Here is a 21,082-nt window from a genome sequence, read left to right as displayed (position 1 = left end):
CCTGCAATCCCCTACCACCTGCCAGTATTAATTTTACTATTCAAAGCAATTGCCATTTGCTGGGAATCTTGACAAGAAAGGATAGGTCTCAAGGGCAGACCCTTCCCACCGTTAGGTTCCACCCCTTCCAAGGAAGGCCAAATCCCTCTCTAACCTCTTCAGCCTTCCTGTTTGCTAAGTCGTAGCTTCTTCATGTCCCTCCAGGCCCCATGGACTCCTGCTTTTCATCTCCTTTACAATGATGGTAGCTGCCTACATGTGAGGCTTATTCACAAACCTCGTTCTCAGCAAACAAGATGTTCAGCCCTGCCTAGGAAAGAATAGCAGCTGGAGGAAAACAGGGAGCAGGCTGGTGAGGGCAAGGCCACAGCCAGCCTGGAGCTGTGGCTCCCAGGAGAGGGTTGCAGGAGGGGTGAGGGGATGCCTGCAGTAGTTTGGGCTGTGGAGGGCAGGTGGTAGAGTGATCAGCACCAGGCGGGGTCAGAGTATATGGAGAGCTAAGAAGAGAGGGCCCAGGTAGAGGATGCCGAGGAGTAGGAAAATTGGAATTTATTTCAAAGGGAGGAGAGCAATCGGCATTTTTGTGCTGGTAAACCTGAAAAGGTGGAACCGACTTTCACAAAACAGGCCTTTACTTCTGCTGGCAAAGAATTGGAACTTCTGCGCTTACCCTACTCTAACTCACGGGAGCACAAGTTACAGGAAGTAAGGTGGTATGGGCAGGGGATTATGAGGAGGAAAATGAGGAACAGCCACAATAAGAAACTTTAAGCCAGGAAAGATCATTTTTTTAAAAAAGTCCTTTGTGCCCCATGACCATAGGCAATATTCCTGCACTGTGGTGCACCTTTTCCTTGTCATGGACATCATACGTTGTCCATGCTCCCTTGTGTTTGTCGTGTGTAGAGGTATCAGTGATGTAGCACTAATGAACAGCGGGCAGATTTGTTTTCCTTAAGTGGGAGTGATGTGGAAATGAGCCAAAGAGCCTAGAATTCACAAGCCTAATCAGCTGCCCGGTCCTCAGTCTCTCCGTGTCACGGTTCCCTTGGCAAACCGCTCTCTTGGTGTGGAGTGTGTATGGTTTCGTCACTGAGAGTTTAAGATTGCCTTAAAACTAAAGAAGCTTTCATTTTAATATGCACAAATAGCCAGAAAGAACCAATGTTCTGAATCAAACACACTGATGGTATCTGGGCATTTATTTTCTTTCAAATATTGAGTATTTATTTCCCACCATGAATACTTTATATGAGGCGTGAAAAAGATGATAGAGGAGATCCTTCTTCCTAAGCATAAGAAACCAAGAAGAAATACTGGCAAAACAGCTGTGAGGCTAGCTCACCCTTTTCCTTTGCTCTCTGCTTCTAAATGCCTGTTTTGAGTCAGCATAGTGTAAAATGCCAATTAAAGGTTTCCTGAAATCTCCTGATAATTGATTACTTCTAAGCCTTCTGAAAGAGAGAAGTGTTTTCAAATGTTCACTGTGAAAAATCTCATTTGAGAAATAGCTTTTCTTCTAATGCTTCAGTAGCCAAGGGGATGTCTTTCCAACTCTTCCTCTAGCAAAGAAGCAACCATCTTCTCCTTCAGACCTCCAGAGATGTCAGTCATTCAAATATATTTTCAAGGAAGACATGTATAGTAGCACATGTTAAAAACAACTAAAAATGCGTCATTCACGAACACTTGTTAATATAACATCATTTAGCCCATAGCAACTTGCAAGTGCTGTAGGGTTGAAATTAATAGCAATCTGACTAGGAAATGAAATCATTTATTATTCTTAAGAACCAATTTTATACATTTCATGCCTATGCAACTGCTTTCTAATCTTACTATTTAAAAAATAACGACCAAGACCCTTATTTTATTTTTATTTTTTTGCCAGCCATTGAGTTTTATAAAATTGGTCTCAAACTGGTTCCAATAGGGCTCATTAGAAATATGTGCTCCATCTGTTTTACCTCACTGGAAGTTTTATAAAATACAACCTCACATAAATCAGATTTAAAACATGATATACTTAACAGATATGTTTGCTTATTCATTTTGTGTTTTGTTTTCCCTTAAAATTTGCAGTTAAAAGGTACCAAGGAATTGGTCGAGACCAATGGCCACAGCCATGAGGATGCAAATGTAGGTACCACAAACCCGATATTTGTTCTTCTTGCTTGATGTTGGTTGAACATATGGGGATGTGGCATTTTATTTACAGCATAAAGGAAATCAGAAGCCCCACGTCTTAGTAATTTAAGATTATTATTTAGGGATTAGCAGTAAAATGTGGTCAATAGGTACTACTACTGTTAGCCACATTTATCAGATATCTGTTTAGAAGTACTTGAGCTAATACCTACCATCAAAAAGTCTAATTTCAGTGAGTTTGTATTTCCAAAGCTGTAACTAATGATGTGTGTTTATGGGGGGGGGGGTGCAATTGGAATGAGACTCAACAGGGTAATACATTGTATATTGCATGTACATTTATTAAGTTGACCTGCTAATGAGGATGGTAATTAAATGACTGACATGCTGAAAAGGTCTCAGAGCAACGCTCTTCTCTCAGAATCCTCCTTGTAAGCGTACCTGTCTTCTGTTTCTGACCAGAACAGTAGCATGTTGCATCCATCTACTTGATGGAGTATAATATATAATGGTACAAGATTCCAGTTAGCACCATGACTTCCTCTGTAGTGTTCCTTGAATAAGCAATTGTCAGAGTGTCAACAAGTATTCTTTTTGTCTTAAAGGTTCTTTTGTCTATGATGGAATATTATACCCTGTAGATCATTGTCTCTTCATGTGTTTGATGTTTATGTCTTTGTCCTTTTTATTTGATTTGATTATCCTCATCATAGAAAATGCTTATTCAGCAGCTCTTTTAAAATAACACAGAATTAGACATAGTAATGAATGCCTGATTATGCTAGAGCTAGGAGAAATTATGTATTTCATGTTCACTCTTGTTTTAATTATATACAGCAGAGAGCCTAATATTCAGAGTACCAAAAATATACCTCTTAATCATTACTGTTCCTACACAATAGATATTTAACAGATGATGTTTATTGAGCACCTACTGTGTTCATGGTGTTTTGCTAAGTTCTAGAGGGGCAGGGGTGGGAGTTACAAAGAAACGTAAGACTTTTCCCTCAAAGAACTTATAACTGAGTTCTAATGCCCGTTGAGGAATAAAAAACAAACAAACACATGACATTATGCAGGATATGCAAAGCATAAGGAAGGTGAGGTAGCTGTGATGTGATGCTGTTTGAAATCCAGACTTTGCTGCTTTTTAACTGCATCAGCCTGGCAAGTTACTTAACCTCTTTGAGTTTCATTGTTCTCATTTGTAAAAGGAATGGCAAAGCCTGCCTCAAAAACGTATCATAATATCCAATATCATAATGAGCAAGGCCTGAGGAAACCTTACGGTGTTACTCTCATGGTTTCTTTGTGCTGAATAATCAAGGAAGGCTTCCTGGAGCTGTTGAACTTGGGTTTGACTGAGAAGAACGGACGGAACTGAGGAAGTGGAATGCTGGAGGGTGAAGCCATTTATACAGAGCTCTCCATGGACAGTGTTGTGACACAAACAGAGTTTGTCTTCCCACTCCAGTATCTCATACCTCATCCTAAAACCCTTCTTCAGGATCCTATCATCTAGGGACACATTGCTACCAAAACCTTCATGGCCATTTCACACAGGGCCAGTACCTCTGTGCCTTCCAAGGAAGCTGCCATCTGATCCATTAAGCTTTGTCCAAGTGACGGTGGGCTTCAATTTCCTGGTTTGTAAAATGGGATGATGTTGCCTCCTTCTCTTTCCTTAAGGACTATTGTGGGAAGCAAATGAGATGATGCTTCTAATGCCCGTCTTGAGTCAGAAAGTACTTTGTAATTGTGAGGTTCTGTCTGAGTAAGATGTTGTCATGATGATACATTCATCTGCTGATTTAAGTAGATGACACAGGTAAGGAGAAGCCTGACACAATATCTAGCCTACATGACTTTTTTGAGAAATGTTAAAAGTCACTTATTATCTAGTGGATAAAGTCAAGGGAGACAATCTTTGAGGTCTTTTTCCTTTCTAGAGAAGGGAAGGTTTTTAGCTTTTTAAGATACCTGTCTAGAATCCATGAGGCAGGCTTTGTAATCAACTCAAAGGCATGACTGTTGAGAGATGGGGCTGTGGCCCAGGGGTAGGGAGGAGTAGTACCTTGACCAGGGTCAGGGAGATATTTGTGAAGTGACAGAGCCTCACCGTTCTTGCCAGTCACTGCTGGTGGCCACCTTCCTTGCTGGGCAGAAAGCTAGGTTAATTTTTATAATTCCTGCTTATTTTATTAGGGGTTTCCCAGCAGGTACATTATTCACTTATCCTCTTTTCTATCTGAATTTTGTCTCCTTCTGACAGTTTCCTTAGTACCTCCACTAGGGTTTTGTGCAAAAATCAATCAAATCAATTATTCTGGTCACACATTAGTAATTCTAGCAAACTATTTTGTAAAGATATTTTTAAATATCTGAAATGAAGTCTCTGTCTTTCTACCAATTCTGTGGTGGTTAAAAGATACAAAGTTTTCAGACTAGACTAAGAGGGTTGAATCCATTTTGATCACTGAATAGCGCCGTGACTAAGGCAAGTTATTTGACCTTTCTCAACTTTACTTACTTTATTTGTATGTTAAGTGAAACCATGTACATAAACACCTGGCCTAGAGCTCATACTCAACAAGTATTAATTTCCTCTTCATGCTTGAGTAGTATTTAATACAGCATGCAGGACTTTGGCAGTATGAATTTCAGTGCAGATCATGAGGTTTAAAGCCTCTAGCCCAGAGGCTGTTGACTGAGACATATAGATTATTTTTCATTATATTATTCATGTCTGAGGCAGGAATTTTATGCATTATCATTTATTAATAACAATTATACAGTGGACTGGTGCCAGCTTAGTTGAGTATTCTTATGAGAGTTGGCAATTTTTTTTAAAACAGTATATCTTATTATAAAAGTTTTTTTTTAAGTATGTTAGAAGCTTGCAAATTATGGAAAAGAATACAGAGGTAAAGAAAATAAACTCATTGTCTCATTACTCGGAGATAACCACTATTAACATTTTATTTGTTTGTTTCCAGTCATATACATGTTTATGACCAGAAGGGAGGAACCTAATAAATAAATGAACAAATAAATGCTATCATATTATCCTCAGTTTTGTACCTTTTTGAGTTCTCATTATAGCATAAGTATTTTTCTTGTCACCAAATGTTCCTCAAAGACAGGATTCTTAATGAATGTGTAATGTAGATATGAAATAATTGAACTGCACACCTATGTGTTAGGCATTTAACTTCTCATTTTTGCTATTATAAATAATGCTTTAATTAACATGTCCATAAATCTTGCTTGCATCTCTCATGTTTGTTTCTGAGGGATTCTGCGTAGTATTCTGTGTATTAATAGCTGTGTCATGAAGTCTGGCAGGGAGCTTCAGACTTCTGAAATTGCTTGGCATTCAGAATGTTGGTGAGGCAGCTGCACTCTTATGGTATCCATTCATCGTCCTGAAGGGACATGCAGTCGTGCAATTTACTCATTGGCCTTAGTCTCAAGAGTCATTCAGCTTATGATCTGTTAGTATTGCTTTTCTATTGTCTTACATTTTATTGAACACCAACAAGCATCTGATCAACATATATTCGGTATTCTTGAGGTCTCAAAACAGACACACCCTTAAAAAGCCCAACCCTTGCCCCCGTGTCACCAGATCTTCTGCAAGGTCATGCCCATGAGAAGTGTTTTCTCATGGCTAATTTGAAGCCTAATTTGAAACTATTAGGGCCAGAAACTGAAGTCAATTGCAAAGGCTTTATTCTCCAGGAGAACTTGTATAATTCAGACTTAACACTTGCAGATTTTAAATAGGTTTTCCTTTGTATTTGGAACTGGATATATTAATGGCAGATGGGTAGTTCAACTATTTAAGTGTACCCAAGTTTAAAACTAGTCTTTAACCCAGTTCTTTGAATGATTTCAGTTATTCCAGACCCAATTTTGTTTTTTCCCTAAAAAACTATAAATTTTCTTTTCATCTCTCATGCTGAGCTGTCTTCTCATCCCTAGAACTGCTGAATAAATAACCTGGTCCCTGGTAATTATATGGGACAGATATCAACCTCTTAAACTTAAAAATAAAGATAATCTGTCCTTGCATATTTTTTGATGGCCTTCCTCCCAGCAGTATCACCACCTGTGATCTTTATGTGCTCTATGTGTGTGTGTGAGAGAGAGAGAAATATGAAAAAGTGGAGGGGAAGTGAGAAATGTAGGAGCACATAAGAGGAATGAAATAAAGAGGCAACTTAAGCCAGCAGTATTTAGAACAATTTGGTCTAAAAGTTCTCCATGAATTTTCCCTCCTTTTGTCTCCTGTTATAGGAATGTTGCTACCTATCCTTCCTCTGTTTTCACAATTATGCTCCCACACTGGGGTTAAAGAAATCATTTGCAATCTGTAAAATGGTTTAATTGGTGATACTGAAGGTTATCACTATCAAATAGAGCACCTCCCCACCCAACAATAAAACAAAAACACAAAAGGAAAAAGACTTTCCAGTTTTTCATGTTGCCTCTGTAAGAAAGTAAATCCTCAGAGCTGTCTTTAAATCTGTCAGAGTAAAGACGTTAGGAGCGTGTGAAAGAGATATGTGTGAAGAACATTCTTCAAGTTTAGTGCCACGCAGCAGAAGGCTGTCGTTAACCACGTATTTTAATGATATATGTGAGGGAACCTCCAGTCCTTTTCTTAGTTTCCGAGTGTGGCTTCTACCCTTCAGGCAGGTAGGCGGGAGAGATAAGAATACATACTGATGTACTAAACAAGCTGAGAAAGGAAAAGAAAACCTTTATGGAAAACCAGGACCATATCCTCAAAAGGAAACCATTACTCAAACCGTATCCTTTCTTCCCATAACAACTTTCTGCCTGGTCTTGGGGTCCCCAGTCTTGAGTTGGGAGAGGAGTAGAAAAGACAGGAAGGGTCAATGTCAAGATCTGCACCTTCCTCACCCCACCCGATGGCTCTGTCAAAGGAAAATTAACCCTGACCTGCAAGGACCAAATTTGGCATACACTGGAGCATGGGACCAAAGGTGTCTCAGCTCCTTCCTCACCCATTTATCCTCATGGCCTGCCTTTCCAGCATCCCGTGCTGCCCTTGGCCTACACACAGCCCCTCATTTATATCTCAGTGCAAACTGACATCCCTTTTCTACTCAGTAAACTCACAAACACTCATTAAGGGAGGCGACAGAGGGTAAGGGTCAAGAATAGATCCACGCGCCAAAGTATGGTTTTAATCCCGGCTCTGCAACTTACTGTCCAGTGACCTTGAATCACTGAACCCCTCCACCTCTGTCTTGTTCACCCCTAAAATGAAGGTTATAATCACACCTACCTCACTGGGTTGCTGTGAGCCTTGCTTTGCAGTGCTGAGGTGATCAGTGCCTGATAGATATTATCACTTCCAGCCTTGCTTGCACCGGGCACTATACTATGTTCTGGATACCTATTGGTTAGTTACAAAGATGTGGCTTTTGACCCACATGGAGCTGACTCCCTGTCGTTGTCCCCTGCCCTTACTAAAAATTGCTAGTCCTGTTTCATTCCATCAGGACTCACTCTCTGCCTTCAGGTCAATATCACAGTGGGAAAGCTGAGCTTGAGGTAACTTTTTTGCATGTTTCCAGCCACTCTCTGGGGGGAAAAATCTTTATTGGGAGGATTGGTTCCATGTACGTGAGAGGAGTAGGAAGGTGAGTCACAGTGAGTGGAACAGAGACATTTAAGACCTCCCAAAATCAGTGGCTACTAGAAAATCCTTTAGGGAAAGATGGACACCATATCTGTAGATGTCCGAAGACGAGAAGATGGACTTTTCATGGACTAATGTTTCTTTGACCCTTTGACATATTGCCCTATTCACATATTAAATACTCAAACCCAGAGCTTGGTCTTTTCCTCCTATTATAGCTCCTATAACATTATTGCTTTTCTCCTGCTGATGTGTCCTTGCCCAGCTTACCCCCACCCTTCTTCTGCAACCCTCTGCTCTGATGAAGCTGCCTTCTTCCATCAAGTTCAACAAGTTTTATGCAGGGAATTAACCAGGCGTCCTTCCACTCACTGTGAAACCCGCAGTTCCTTCTGAAAATATCCATATGCACCCCAACCCAACACCCTTGAAAAGACCATGACTGGAAGGGATCCTGTTAGTAGATCCTCTTGCCAGCATGTGCAGTGCTCCAAGGAAGGATTAGAAAGGGAACTGCTATCAAAAATGGGCAGAAGCTGGCTCCGTGGTGAGTGCTCTTGGTTCCAGTCAACACTCAAGAGAAGTCTCCTTCCCAGTCACCACACTGCCTACTGACTGCGTTTCCACAGCTGGAGCTCGGGGCTAGAGTTTGTTCTTTTCATAAGAACAGGAGTTGGTGGTACCTGCTTGGCCATTAGTGAATTTGGAGCATGTAACAGGATTAGCACATGTTTAATAAAGCTGATAGATTGAATTTAGAGAAGCAAAAATACCTTCTTCCCCAAGGCCAGGTTAGAGAAAAACAGGCAAAGGAAACAAATTTCAGTGCTGTGTCAAATGGGTTGACATGCATGTGGATACGTGTATGCGTAAAACCAAGATCTGAACAAAAGTTATCTATTTTGGAGACAGAATGTCCTTCTTCAGAAAGGTTCACGATAATCTTATCAGACATAAAAGCAAATGCTACTGTTTAGAATGGAAGACTGTTACTTTTTATAGAGCCAATTTACATACAAATACTGTTATCTTAATAGTGCCATTTTCTTTTTATGACAAATGTGGAAATGCAGAAAAATATTTTTAAAAATAATAAATATCTGTAATTTCACCATTCAGAAATTAGTGTTTCCACTTCTTTGTATTACCTGCATCTTTGTCTATTTACACATATGACACTTTTACAAAACTTACAGCATATCATAGGAACAGATCTGTTTTGTTTTTTTTGAGTTGGAGTCTCACTCTGTTGCCCAGACTGGAGTGCAGTGGCCACTTCCGGCCACCGCAGCCTCGACCTGCTTGGGCTCCGGTGATCCTTCCGCCACAGCCTTCCAAGTAGCCGGAATTACAGGCATGCGCTACCACGCCCGGCTGATTTTTTGATTTATTGTAGAGATGAGGTCTCGCTGCCCAGGCAGGTCTCGAACCTGCGGGCTCAGGCAAGCCACTCACCTCAGCCTCCCAAAGACGCGGGATTACAGGCTGAGCCACCGAGTCCGACTTAGGAACAGTTTTATAGCCTGCATTTTTCTTTATATATCATAAACATTCACCCATTTTATTAAATATATTTTCTTAATATGTTTTTGATACAGAATAGATGAACATATTTTCAAGTACATATGATATTTTGATACATTCATATAATGTGTAATGATTTTATCAGGATAGTTGGCATATTTATCACCTCAAAAATTTATTTCTCTTTATGCTGGGAACATTCAAATTCTTCTCTTACAGCTATTTTGAAATATACAGAATTGTTAACTCTAGTCACGCTACTGAACTATTGAACTCTAAATCTTATTCCTTCTAACTTTATTTTTATACCCATTAATCAACCTCTCTTTGTCTCTCTTCCCCCTACCCTTCTCCACCTCTGGTAACTACCAATCTATTCTCTCTTTTTTTTTTTTTTGGAGTGGAGTCTCACTCTGTTGCCCAGACTGGAGTGCAGTGGCACGCTCCCAGTCACCGCAGCTCTACCTGCTGGGCTCTGGCGATCCTTCCTTCCGCTTCAGTCTTCCAAGTAGCTGGAACTACAGGCGTGCGCTACCACACCTGGATAATTTTTTTTTTTTTTTTTTGCTAGTTTTTGATTTATTGTAGAGACGAGGTCTCACCAAGTTCCTGGGCGGGTCTTGAACTCATGGACTCAGGCAATCCACTCGCCTCAGCCTCCCAAAGTTCTGGGATTACAGGCTGAGTCACCGAGCCCGGCCCAATCTATTCTCTATCTTCATGAGATTCACTTTTTTTAGTCCCCACATAAGAGCAAAAACATGTAACGTTTAACTTTCTGTGCCTGATTTATTTCACTTAATATAATGACCTCTAGCTCTATCCATGTTGCTGCAAATGACAGGATTTTGTTCTTTTCATGGCTTAATAATATTCTATTGTGTATATATACCACATTTTCTTTATCCATTCATCCATTGATGAACCCTTAGGTTGATTCCATGTCTTAGCTGTTGTGAATAGTGCTGCAGTAACATGAGAGTGCAGATATCTCTTTAATATTTTTTATTTCCTTTCTTTTAAGTTTATACCAGTAATGGGATTGCTGGATTATATGGTATTTCTTTTTTTTAGCTGATGTCCATAGTGGCTGAGCTAATTTACATTTCTCTCAATAGTATACATCCCTTTCTTTGCATCCTCACCATCATCTGTTAGTTTTTGTCTTTTTTATAAAAGTCTTTCTGACTGGGGTGAAATGATATCTTATTGTGTTTTGATTTGCATTTCTCTGATGATTAGTGATGTTGAACATTTTTCATATACCTGTTGGATATTTATACGTCTTCTTTTGAGAAATGTCTGTTCAGATCTTTATTTTTAAATCAGATTATTTGTTTTTTAGTTACTGAGTTGTTTGAGCTACTTATATTTTATGACCATTAGCCTTTTTCCAGATGGATAATTTGCAAATACTTTCTTCAATTCAGTATATTATCTTTTCACTTTGTTGATTGTTTCCTTTGCTATAAAGAAGCTTTCAACTTGGTGTGATTCCATTTATCTATTGCTCTTATTACCTGTGCTTCTGAGATCTTACTCAAAAAATCTTTGCCCAGAACAATATCCTAGAGCTTTTCCCCCAATGTTTTATTCTAGTAGTTTTATAATTTCAAATCTTAGTATTTAAGGCTTAAGTCCATTTTGAGTTGATTTTTATATATTGTGATAGGGCTCTAGTTTTGTTCTTCTGCAAAAGGTTTTCCTGGCACCCTTTATTAAAGAGACTGTCCTTTGATCCATGTATGTTCTTGGCACCTTTGTCAAAAATGAGTTGACTATAAATGCGTGAATTTATTTCTGGATTCTCTATTCTATCCTATTGGGCTATGTGTCTGTTTTTATTTCAGTACTATGCTGGTTTGGTTATTATGGCCTTGTAGTATATTTTGAAGTCAAGAAAGTGTGATACCTTTAGCTTTTTTTTTTCTTCTCAGAATTGCTTTGTCTGACCTCTTATCAACAAGGGTGCCTGAATGAAGCATATTTGTATACCTAACCCTTAACTGTACCCCACAATATCATAATAAAAAATATTGATTATAAAAAAAAGAATTGCTTTGTCTGTTTGGGGTCTTTTCTGGTTCCATACAAATTGTAATATTATTTTTTTCTATTTGTGAGGAATGTCACTGATATTTTGATAGGGATTACATTGAATCTATAAATTGCTTTGAGTAGTATTGACATTTTAGCAATATTAACTCTTCAAATTCATGAGCATAGACTACCTTTCCATTTTGTGTACGTCCTCTTCAATTTTTTCATCAGTGTTTTATAGTTTCTCTTGTAGAGATTTTTAACTTCTTTGGTTAAATTTATTTCTAGGTATTTTATGTTCTTTGTAGCTATTATAAATGGGATTACTTTCTTTTTTTTTTTTTTGAGTTGGAGTCTCACTCTGTCACCCAGACTGGAGTGCAGTGGCCGCTCCCGGCCACCACAGCCTCGACCTGCTGGGCTCCGGCGAGCCTTCCGCCTCAGCCTTCCAAGTAGCCGGAACTACAGGCGCGCGCTACCACATCTGGCTAATTTTTTATTTATTGCAGAGATGAGGTCTGGCCAAGTTGCCCAGGCGGGTCTCGAACCCGCGGGCTCGGGCAGTCCACTCACCTCAGCCTCCCAAAGGCGCGGGATTACAGGCTGAGCCACCGAGCTCAGCTGGGATTACTTTCTTGATATCTTTTCCAGATTGTTTGCTGTTGGCATGTACAAATGCTACTGATTTTTGTAGGTTGGTTTTGTATTCTGCAATTTTACTGATTTCATGTATCAGTTCCAATGATTTTTTTTGGTGGAGTCTTAGGGTTTTCTCAATATAAGTTCATGTCATCTGTAAACATGTCATCTGTAATTTGACTTCTTCCTTCCCAGTTTGAATGCCCTTTATTTCCTTCTCTTGACTAATTGCTCTGCCTAAGACCTCCACTAGTATGTTGAATAAAAGTAGTGAAAGTGAGTATTCTTGTCTTGTTCCAGATCTTAGAGAGAAGGCTTTCCATTTGTCCCCATCCCGTACGATATTAATTGTGGATTTGTCATACCTAGTCTTTATTGTTTTGAGGTATGTTCTTTCTATACTTGGTTGAGAGTTTTTATCATGAAGGGATGCTGAATTTTACCAAATATTTTTTCAACATCTAGTGAAATGATTAAATGGTTTTTGTTCTTGGTTCTATTAATGTAATGTATCATATTTATTAATTTTCATATGTTAAGCCATCCTTGTATCCCTGAGATGACCTCATTTGATCATGGTGAATGATCTTTTTAATGTGTTGTTGAATCAATTTGGTAGTATTTTATTGAGATATTTTTGCATCTGTGTTTATCAAGAATATTGGCCTATAGTTTGTTGTTGTTGTTGTTTGGTCCTCGACTGGTTTTGGTATCGGGGTAATTCTGGCCTTATAGAATGACTTTGGAATATTCCCTCTTTCTCAGTTTTTCTGGCTAGTTTAAATAGGATTGTCATTCATTTTTCTTTAAAAGTTTGGTAGAATTCAGCAGTGAAGCCATCGAGTTCTGGGCTTTTCTTTATGAGAAACTTTTTAATTACTGCTTTGATCTTATTATTCACTATTGGTATTTTCAGGTTTTCTATTTCTTCATGGCTCAATCTTAGTAGGTTTGGATGCGTCCAGTTGTTCCAATTTATCAGTGCATAGTTATTCATAATAATCTCGAATTATCTTTTGTATTTCTGTGGTATCAGTTGTTACATGATTTTTAATGACTGCCTAATATTTCCTGCCACAGATAGACTCTAGTTTATTTAAATAGTCTCTGCTGCAGTCTCTTCTTAAAAATATGATTTGTTTTTGCTGTCATGGGTAGTGTGCAATGTATATTCTGTAACAATGTGTTGGTTAATTCATCTACCATTACAGCACTTTATAAATGGGAACGCTTTTGTACTTGACTGGGATTTAAAGATAGAGGGAGATTCACTGACTCTTTATACAAAAAAAAATAAAGCTTAGCTTCTACTTAGTAAGTAATGAAATAAACAGCCCATAATACTTTCTAGATATTACCACATAAAGAGGATACTGAGTTCCTTAGCAGGAGAGGAAAATAACTCTCAATAATATTTGCATTTTTTAAGAGAGAGGCAAATTGTATATACTTCATAAATAATTTAGATACTTAGATATATTATTTGGGGTCTTGTGCTGTGAACCCCATGTCAGAATCTTCTTTGTGACCCAAGGATTATAGAGCCTGTGCTCTATATAAACCCCAGACCAAGACTAATGGAAACCAGGTCACCATTACATGATGCTTGTCCAACCTCTCTAGAGAATACGAGGGATTAAAAAGAGTGCTTAAGTAAAAGTTAACAAAATCAATTCTAAACCCAACCTGAAAATTAAGCTTTTATTTTTAATTATGGCCAAGAAGTTTCATGGAAGCTCCAAACCATCAACAAGGGATGCATACACAAACATGCAGACATGACTTGAATGTAAGCAACATCGTTTTAAAGTCAAATAGACCTAGAGGGCTCATTCACCATATCCTTGCCTCAGATGAGGTACAACTTAGCACTGCCTGATCTCCTGAGCAACTACCAACAGGAGCAGCATCTGTGAAAAAGGCCAGAAGCCCAAAAGGTGGACAGCAGCAGAAGATTGCTCCGCTGCCTTATGAAGACAGAGGGGGAGGAGAAGGAGGCTCCTTTCCTCAGGCACCATCAGTTCTGCAGAAGAAACAGCACAAAATTAGGAGCATAAAAACAGTAAGGAGTAAGGATGCACCAATAGATGAACTTCCCTTCTTCTTAGTTCTGTATGTTGCTCAGCAGCCATAAGAGACTTCCTAGACATTCGTTTTTTATTATTTAGATTATTAAATGTTCCATAGTGATTCATGTCTGCTAATTACCTGTAAGTCCAGGAAAGGAAGAGGTACGAAAGGAACCAGCTCGTGCTGGGGCTACTCACCATTTTTGACACTGGTCTCCTGCAAGGATTCCCTGCCCAGCACTCCCTGGCTCTCCCCAGATGGTTCTAGAGTACTGCAAAGGGCAGTCATTCACTCCCTATTTCTCCACACACTGCTCATCTCCAGACCTCATCCATCACATTGCCACAGAATCCACTGAGCTATGGCATTTCTTTGAGGAAGTATGTAGGAAGATGTCTAAGAAACAAATAGGTACAAAAATGGGAAGAAGGAAAAAGGGGAGAAGGGTAGGGAAGACCAGGACAGGAAGCTTTTCCCAAGTGTCATGGCTGTGCCCATCGGCCCTCCTGAATCGACTGTGGCAGGCAGGAGAGCAGCAGCTTTCCTGCCCCTTGACTTCCTACCTCCCACCCCCACCCTAGTACTGAAGTCTGTTTTCATCCAAAGTCTTTGCAGTTGTGCGAATACTCACATTTGATGAAAAGTCTATTCAAAAATAAGCCTCTTGAATTGGAAACCAAAAGCTCAGATGTCAGTCTGCAGATGAAATGATTGGTGGGCTTCCTGGGGAAACCACAAAGGTTGGACTTGGAGATAAGTATGTTCTAATTGCCACAGCAAAATGAAGTGTGTCCTAACCCTTCCAGCCTGAAAACTCTGAGACTCCCTCTCTAGGCGTCCCCTTCCCTCTCTGGACCTAAAGGTGGGAACCATCCCAGGTGTGAGTTCACACCCTCCAACTGCAGCTTCCCCGCCTTTCTTACTGACCTGCCTGCTGTGCCCAGGGGGATCTGATGTCCTGCTTGGGCATTTTAAAGCAAGCCTCCAGGAAGGTTGCAAACCTTACTCCAGTGGCTGTAAATCTAACTTAGGGTATCACACAGTTTCAAAATTTCAGCAAGCCACACCTCTGTGTGAATGTCCTCTAGGTCTCCTAATTTGACAGAACAAAAGTTGAATTTGGAAGGAAAGCTGTTACCCAAAGAAAGAGGCATTCACATACTTTGTAACATTTAAAAATTATGTCCTTTATAGAAAGACGGTGAGGCTTTCTTGAAAAAATGAGTCTGCAGTCCTTAGCTGTACAGATGTCAGAGCCAGGAAGGTCTCTACCTGTCACCCTCTCTCAAGCAGCCTGCGTGTAAGCATGCAGCGAGTCATTGAGAGACTTGCAAGCAACCCCTTGCTAGGTATATGGTGACCATTCTCTGAAAACTCTGCAGGGTTCCCTGAAAGCGTTCATGAGCCTTGGAACACTTCATCGATTTTTTTTCAGATTTCTGTTCATTTATTTTTGTTTTCCAAGAAAATCATTAAAGCCTCAGCCTTCCCAGCTCTGAAATTGTCCCTACAAGGGAGATTTGTGGCCATGATGCCCAGCGTCCCATCGTTTCCATTGTTCTGTCAGCTCCCCTGAGAGATTATGGAGTGGCTTTATCTGTCTGGACCGTTTCCAGACTGTTCAGTGTATGCTGATGAGCTACTTATGTTTATGAGACTTGCAGAATCTAATTTGCACAGGCAAATTCTTTCCATGCCAACTCTGAGAAAGATGGCTTGAAACTATGGAAAAAGTCTACAGGTGTGTTCTACATAAAGTCCTATACCTATGTAATTCTGTGGTCCCTTACTACACACATGCATGTGTCCATACACATGGGTAAACATAAAATATGTCTCACAGCTGTAAACAGAAATATCATTCCTAACAAACATTTTTTTATATGGTAGTATTCAAATCGGTCCCCTTGGTAAAAACAGAGTAACTATTGACCTGGTCTTGAGAAAACTTTTGGCCTGATTTCCTGAATGAATGGCTTTAGTCAACAGGTCAAATTTAGCTAGGTGCACCATTCATTAAAAATTCTAAATAATTAGTTTTTTAATTGTTAACTTAGCTTTCTCCATCTATCACATCGCCTTTTTTTTTTTTTTGCCTGCAATGCAAATTCTGCCTGTTTTTAAGCCCAGTTGGATTCCATTTCTTGGGGCCGTACCTAAAATCAGTCCAAATCAATCACCTTCTTCTCCAGTTCCTACAGGATTTATCATTATTTCAGCCATTTTGAACAGCCCAGTTATGACAGGCTGATCTTCTCAACTCAAGTGTAAGTTTCTTACAGCAGAGAATTTGTACATATCCCTTGCAGAATATAACACTGTAGTGAGCCTATATAGGTGGGTATATTTTGATACATGCCGACTGATAATTGAATTGACATAGGAATTCTAGTAGCCTGAGACAGTTCAGTGAATTTGTTTGGCCTAGTTAGATGAGAGATGCGAACCCTTCCTTCTGTATATCATCTGTGAGTGATCTTGAAGATAAAACATTTCATTCCAGCTAACCTTAAGATGTGTATAGAAATCTTGTAGACTAAAAGTTAGAATGGAGGTGGTAGGGATCACCTCATTCAATGTTCTTGTTTTGCTGATTTTAATTTGGTATATTTTTTTTTTTTTTTTTGCCTAATTGTTGTGTGTGAGTCCTGCATACTTCAAGGCAGTACTTCTCAAACTTCAGTAAGCAACAAAATCAAAACAGAAAGCTTTTCAAAACACAGCTTGCTGGGCCCACCCTAGAGTGTCTGATTGGGTTAGGTCTTAGTTGGGGCCTGGGAATTTGCATTTCTAATAAGCGCCTAGATAATGCCAGTGTCACCAGTCTGTGGACCACACTGCCACCTACTCTCCACCCAGGCCAGCTTAGGTGCCATTCTGGGCTTCCATGGCATCTAGGACTTTTCCTTGTCATAGCTTATAACACACTGTATTTTAATACGCTATTTTACATACTTGCCTGTCCTCTAGACTCTAATACTCTTTGAGAGCAAGAAACATCTTTATTCATCGTTTTGAATCTTGTTGTCTAACACAAAAACTACCCTTATTGTAGATGCTCAATATCTATTTAATGAATGAAAGACTGGTAGAGGTGCCATACATCCCAATCAAATTATACTGAACTGAAGTGTCCAGATACTGTTTTTAGTCCAGATCTTGAACTTTGCTGCTAGTCAAGCTGTTACTAATTAACAGACTCTAGTTCACAGAAATCACATTGATTTGGAGAATGCACACAGAGGATCAGTGGACCCACAACTATCCTCTCCTAGCCAGGACCATCCAAGTTCGCACAATAGACAGTGTAGTATTGCAGGCACAGCTGTCTGTCCACAGTCACTCTTCTCCAGCATTACGCAGCCCACTGAGGAGAAGGGAGCTCACCCAAGACTGACTTCAGTCATCCTAGTAAGGAAGAGACCTTGGGGTGAGATCAAGGCTTAAAAAAGTCATGATTCCCTAAGAGGTGACTGAAACAGAAGGCAGTATGGACTAAAGGTTCTGGGATCTGACTGCCTGGGCCCAGTCTTGGCACCACTGCTTTCCAGGTGTGTGAACTTAAAGAAAATTACTTACTTTATTTCTGCCTCAGCTTTTAGTCTGTAAACTGGTAATAATAATAGTACAGTGGCCAGGCATGGTGGCTGAAGCCTGTAATCCCAGCACTTTGGGAGGCCATTGCCTCAGTAATGTTTGAGAACAGCCTGGGCAACTTGGTGAGACCTCATATCTACAATAAATCAAAAAATTAGCCAGGATTGGTAGTATGTGCCTGTAGTTCTGTGGCTACTTGGAAGACTGAGGCAGAGGGATCGCCTGAGCCCGGCACATGGACATTGGAGTGGCTGTGTGCGTGCCACTGCACTCCAGCCTGGGCAATGGAGTGAGACCCCAACTGAAAAATAATAATAATAACAATAATAGTACAGCACTTGTCACCTACCAAGTACTCAATAAGAGCTGCTAGTGTTATTATTGTCACTACTATTTTTATTACTTGTTTTTTTATTCAGAAGACCTCAAACTCAGGCAGCATGCAGCAGCAGTCTAAAACACTTAGCTTATATAATTGTTTTCATGTATGGCATATGCAAGAAGGCGGTGAGGAGAGAGAATTCTATTTGGGGGCATGAGGAAGGGGGCTCTTTAATGTTTACTAAGACTTTACTGTATGCCCGGCAAACCTTGTGAAATTCAATTTTACTTTAATAATAATCAAATCTTTCTCTTTCCTATTTTTCAGATTGCGTCCTATTTTTATGACCTAATTTACTACTATAAAGGTCAAAAAAATCTAAATTTTAATATTATCATTAGTAACATAAACTCAGCAGGTGAAAATTATGATAGTGAGTGCTTTGTAGCAGAGAAAAATAAGAAATGTCATCCTGAGAAATGAACTGAGAAAATAACAAGCCAACAGCACCATAATACAATTAATCTTTACCAGGAATAGAGTCAGTATCATACAAGATAAATCAAACCGACTAATTCTGGATGCACATACATACATTTTAAGAAGTATTTCATTTTAGTTTCTTCTGTTTGCTGCTCTGTTTTTATTGGTTGAGATTCTTCATGTCAGTCCTTTTTCAGGCTGTGAAGGATGTGGACTTGAGTTGATATAGCAGTGTGGGTTACGTGCTGAAGAGATACACTGCTATTTTTGAGAGCAAGTGTATTTTTTCATTTGGTTATGTCTACAGAGGCATATAGTAAAACTAAAAATAAAATACTACAATTTAATGGTTTAAATAATGAATAGAGTCACTGGAAAATATAAAGATTTTTTTTTCTCACTTTTAGATCATTTTTATTTAACATGGCTGTCACAAAACTCTTCCAAAAGAAAGCCATTTAATTGCCAGCTTGAGACCACAATTTAAGCATGGTGTGAACTGTGATAGCCATAATTAAGTTATGATCCAGGCAATAGTGATGCTCTTAGGATTTAATGGGCAACAACATTAAGAAATTGAAATTACCCTTTTCTATCAGTCTCTGTTCTTTTTGTGGTATATTCTATTTGGGGAGTATACATGTCTGATAATCCTATTCTTCAAATAATAATTAAATAACAATAATATATATATTATATACCAGGGTCCCAAAAGTATACACATTTTAAGAGATGTTCACTGTAATCAAAAGTTTCTGGACGCTCACCGGGCTCAGTGGCTCAGCCTGTAATCCCGCGCCTTTGGGAGGCTGAGGTGAGTGGATTGCCTGAGCCCGCGGGTTCGAGACCCGCCTGGGCAGTGAGACCTCATCTCTACAATAAATAAAAAAAATCAGCCAGGCGTGGTAACACATGCCTGTAATTCCGGCTACTCGGAAGGCTGAGGCGGAAGGATCGCCAGAGCCCAGCAGGCGAGGCTGCAGTGGCCGGGAGCGGCCGCTGCACTCCAGTCTGGGCGACAGAGTGAGACTCCAACTCAAAAACAAACAAACAAAAAGTTTCTGGACGCTAATGGTAACCACTCTGAGCACCTCTTGTAATTGCAGAAGTCAAACATGACTTGTATTCATCTCATTGAGTATTATAATTTGAATACAGTTTTTTAATGTGTATATATTTTTGACACCCTCTGTATATGTGGGAGGAGGAGAGTTGTGTATAAAACATAAAAGACAAGTATTTGAATGTAAATAGCATTTCTATCCAGGTAGTAGGACTTCAGTTAATTTTCATTTTTTTAACAGTAAATATATATTTTTTGTAATGAGAAAACCAACAAAGACTATTACTAAGAATTAAGTTGAACTAGAGAAATGTCTTATATTTTTTGAAAGGAAAAGGTTTATAAGCTTATAATTTGGTCTTCAAAGATGTTTAGAAGTTAATATTTAAATTTAAAACATTGCAAACATTAATGAGAGATACAAATGAAAAATTAACTTTGTTACCTCCTTCAATCTAAGAGAGTAAAGAAATTGTGTTATTTTAAAATGATACTGCAACAAATGCAGTTACATAACAAAAGGATGCAAAATACCCAGTGATCCCATTGTTGTTTTCAATATATCTACTATATATATTCATCATGGACATATTGCAGTTAACTCCAGGCCAAGAGTACTGACCACATCCTCATGATGGCCAGTCATTTTCACCCATGAAATTTATCTATACTTCATTTTCCTCCCCTGTAAAATGGGAGTGTAACAGCCTTATAGGGTTGTTATGACAATTACATGAGCTCATATTTGTCAAGTGCTTATAAACACTTCCTATATATACTAAGCACCATGTAGGTGGTTTGTTAAAAAAAAAAAAATGACCAAAAATGACCTAAAAAGAAGAACCCTAGGAGAAATACTGTATCTGGATATCTCTGGTACTTAAACCACATGGAGTACTCATCTGTCTTTCTTTAAAGGGCCCTTGGTCTGTCATGTAACCAGTTCTCACCTATTTTAATCTTTGCAGTTGGAAATCTTAGAAAACACAGTTCTTGGAGTTGTCTAAAGACCTAATTCATATGCTCCAGGTCCAGCAATTGAACCCAATGAGGTGGAACATCTCAGAATGTAAAATGTGGTCATGTTGTGATGAATCACTGCATCTTGGAGCCCCACACACAAGTTTTCAAATCACCTGATGCCAAGGCCTGTTGGGCCTCTGAGGTTTCCCTTGTATAGACCCTAAACTTCCAAGACTGCTGGGAAATGGCACAGCAGGTGAGAGCCATGGTCCTCAGGACTGGCAGTGCCAAGCATTAGCAACTGATCAGATCAGTGAGGCTTTGGGATCTCCTGCCAACAGGACATTCCTGAGATCTACCTGCTCTTGGGGTTGGATGCCTTCTGACTTTCCCTTGAGCTGTAAGAAATCATAAAGCATAGTCACTCATTCACATCAGTCCTTTTCTTGTCCATTTGGATTTTTATGGCTCTTCTCCCTCTGCTTCCTCTTTCCTCTCTAATCCTTATTAGCACCAGAAACATAGGAGGAGTCTATATTGCCTGTACCAAGTTTTCTGT

At 39.4% G+C, this 21,082-nt stretch overlaps 1 protein-coding gene across 3 annotated transcripts in view; it reads left to right on the top strand.

Moving 5' to 3' along the window:
• The window catches only part of ENOX1 (ecto-NOX disulfide-thiol exchanger 1), a 149,474-nt gene that overhangs the window by 95,329 nt on the left and 33,063 nt on the right, over window positions 1–21,082 (top strand). The window contains exon 9 of one of the 3 annotated variants that reach the window (XM_021708820.1): window positions 2,083–2,139. The exons of the other annotated variants lie outside the window; for them this stretch is intronic. Coding sequence (XP_021564495.1) covers window positions 2,083–2,139 — 57 coding nt within the window. The remainder of the gene's footprint in view (window positions 1–2,082; window positions 2,140–21,082) is intronic. 3 annotated transcript variants of the gene reach the window in all.

The sequence above is a fragment of the Carlito syrichta genome, unplaced genomic scaffold (genome assembly GCF_000164805.1).
Source record: "Carlito syrichta isolate Samal-C Ts95f unplaced genomic scaffold, Tarsius_syrichta-2.0.1 Scaffold149649, whole genome shotgun sequence".
NCBI lineage: Eukaryota > Metazoa > Chordata > Mammalia > Primates > Tarsiidae > Carlito > Carlito syrichta.
Note: the sequence above shows the minus strand (reverse complement) of the source record. Positions and strands in the feature narration are given on the sequence as shown.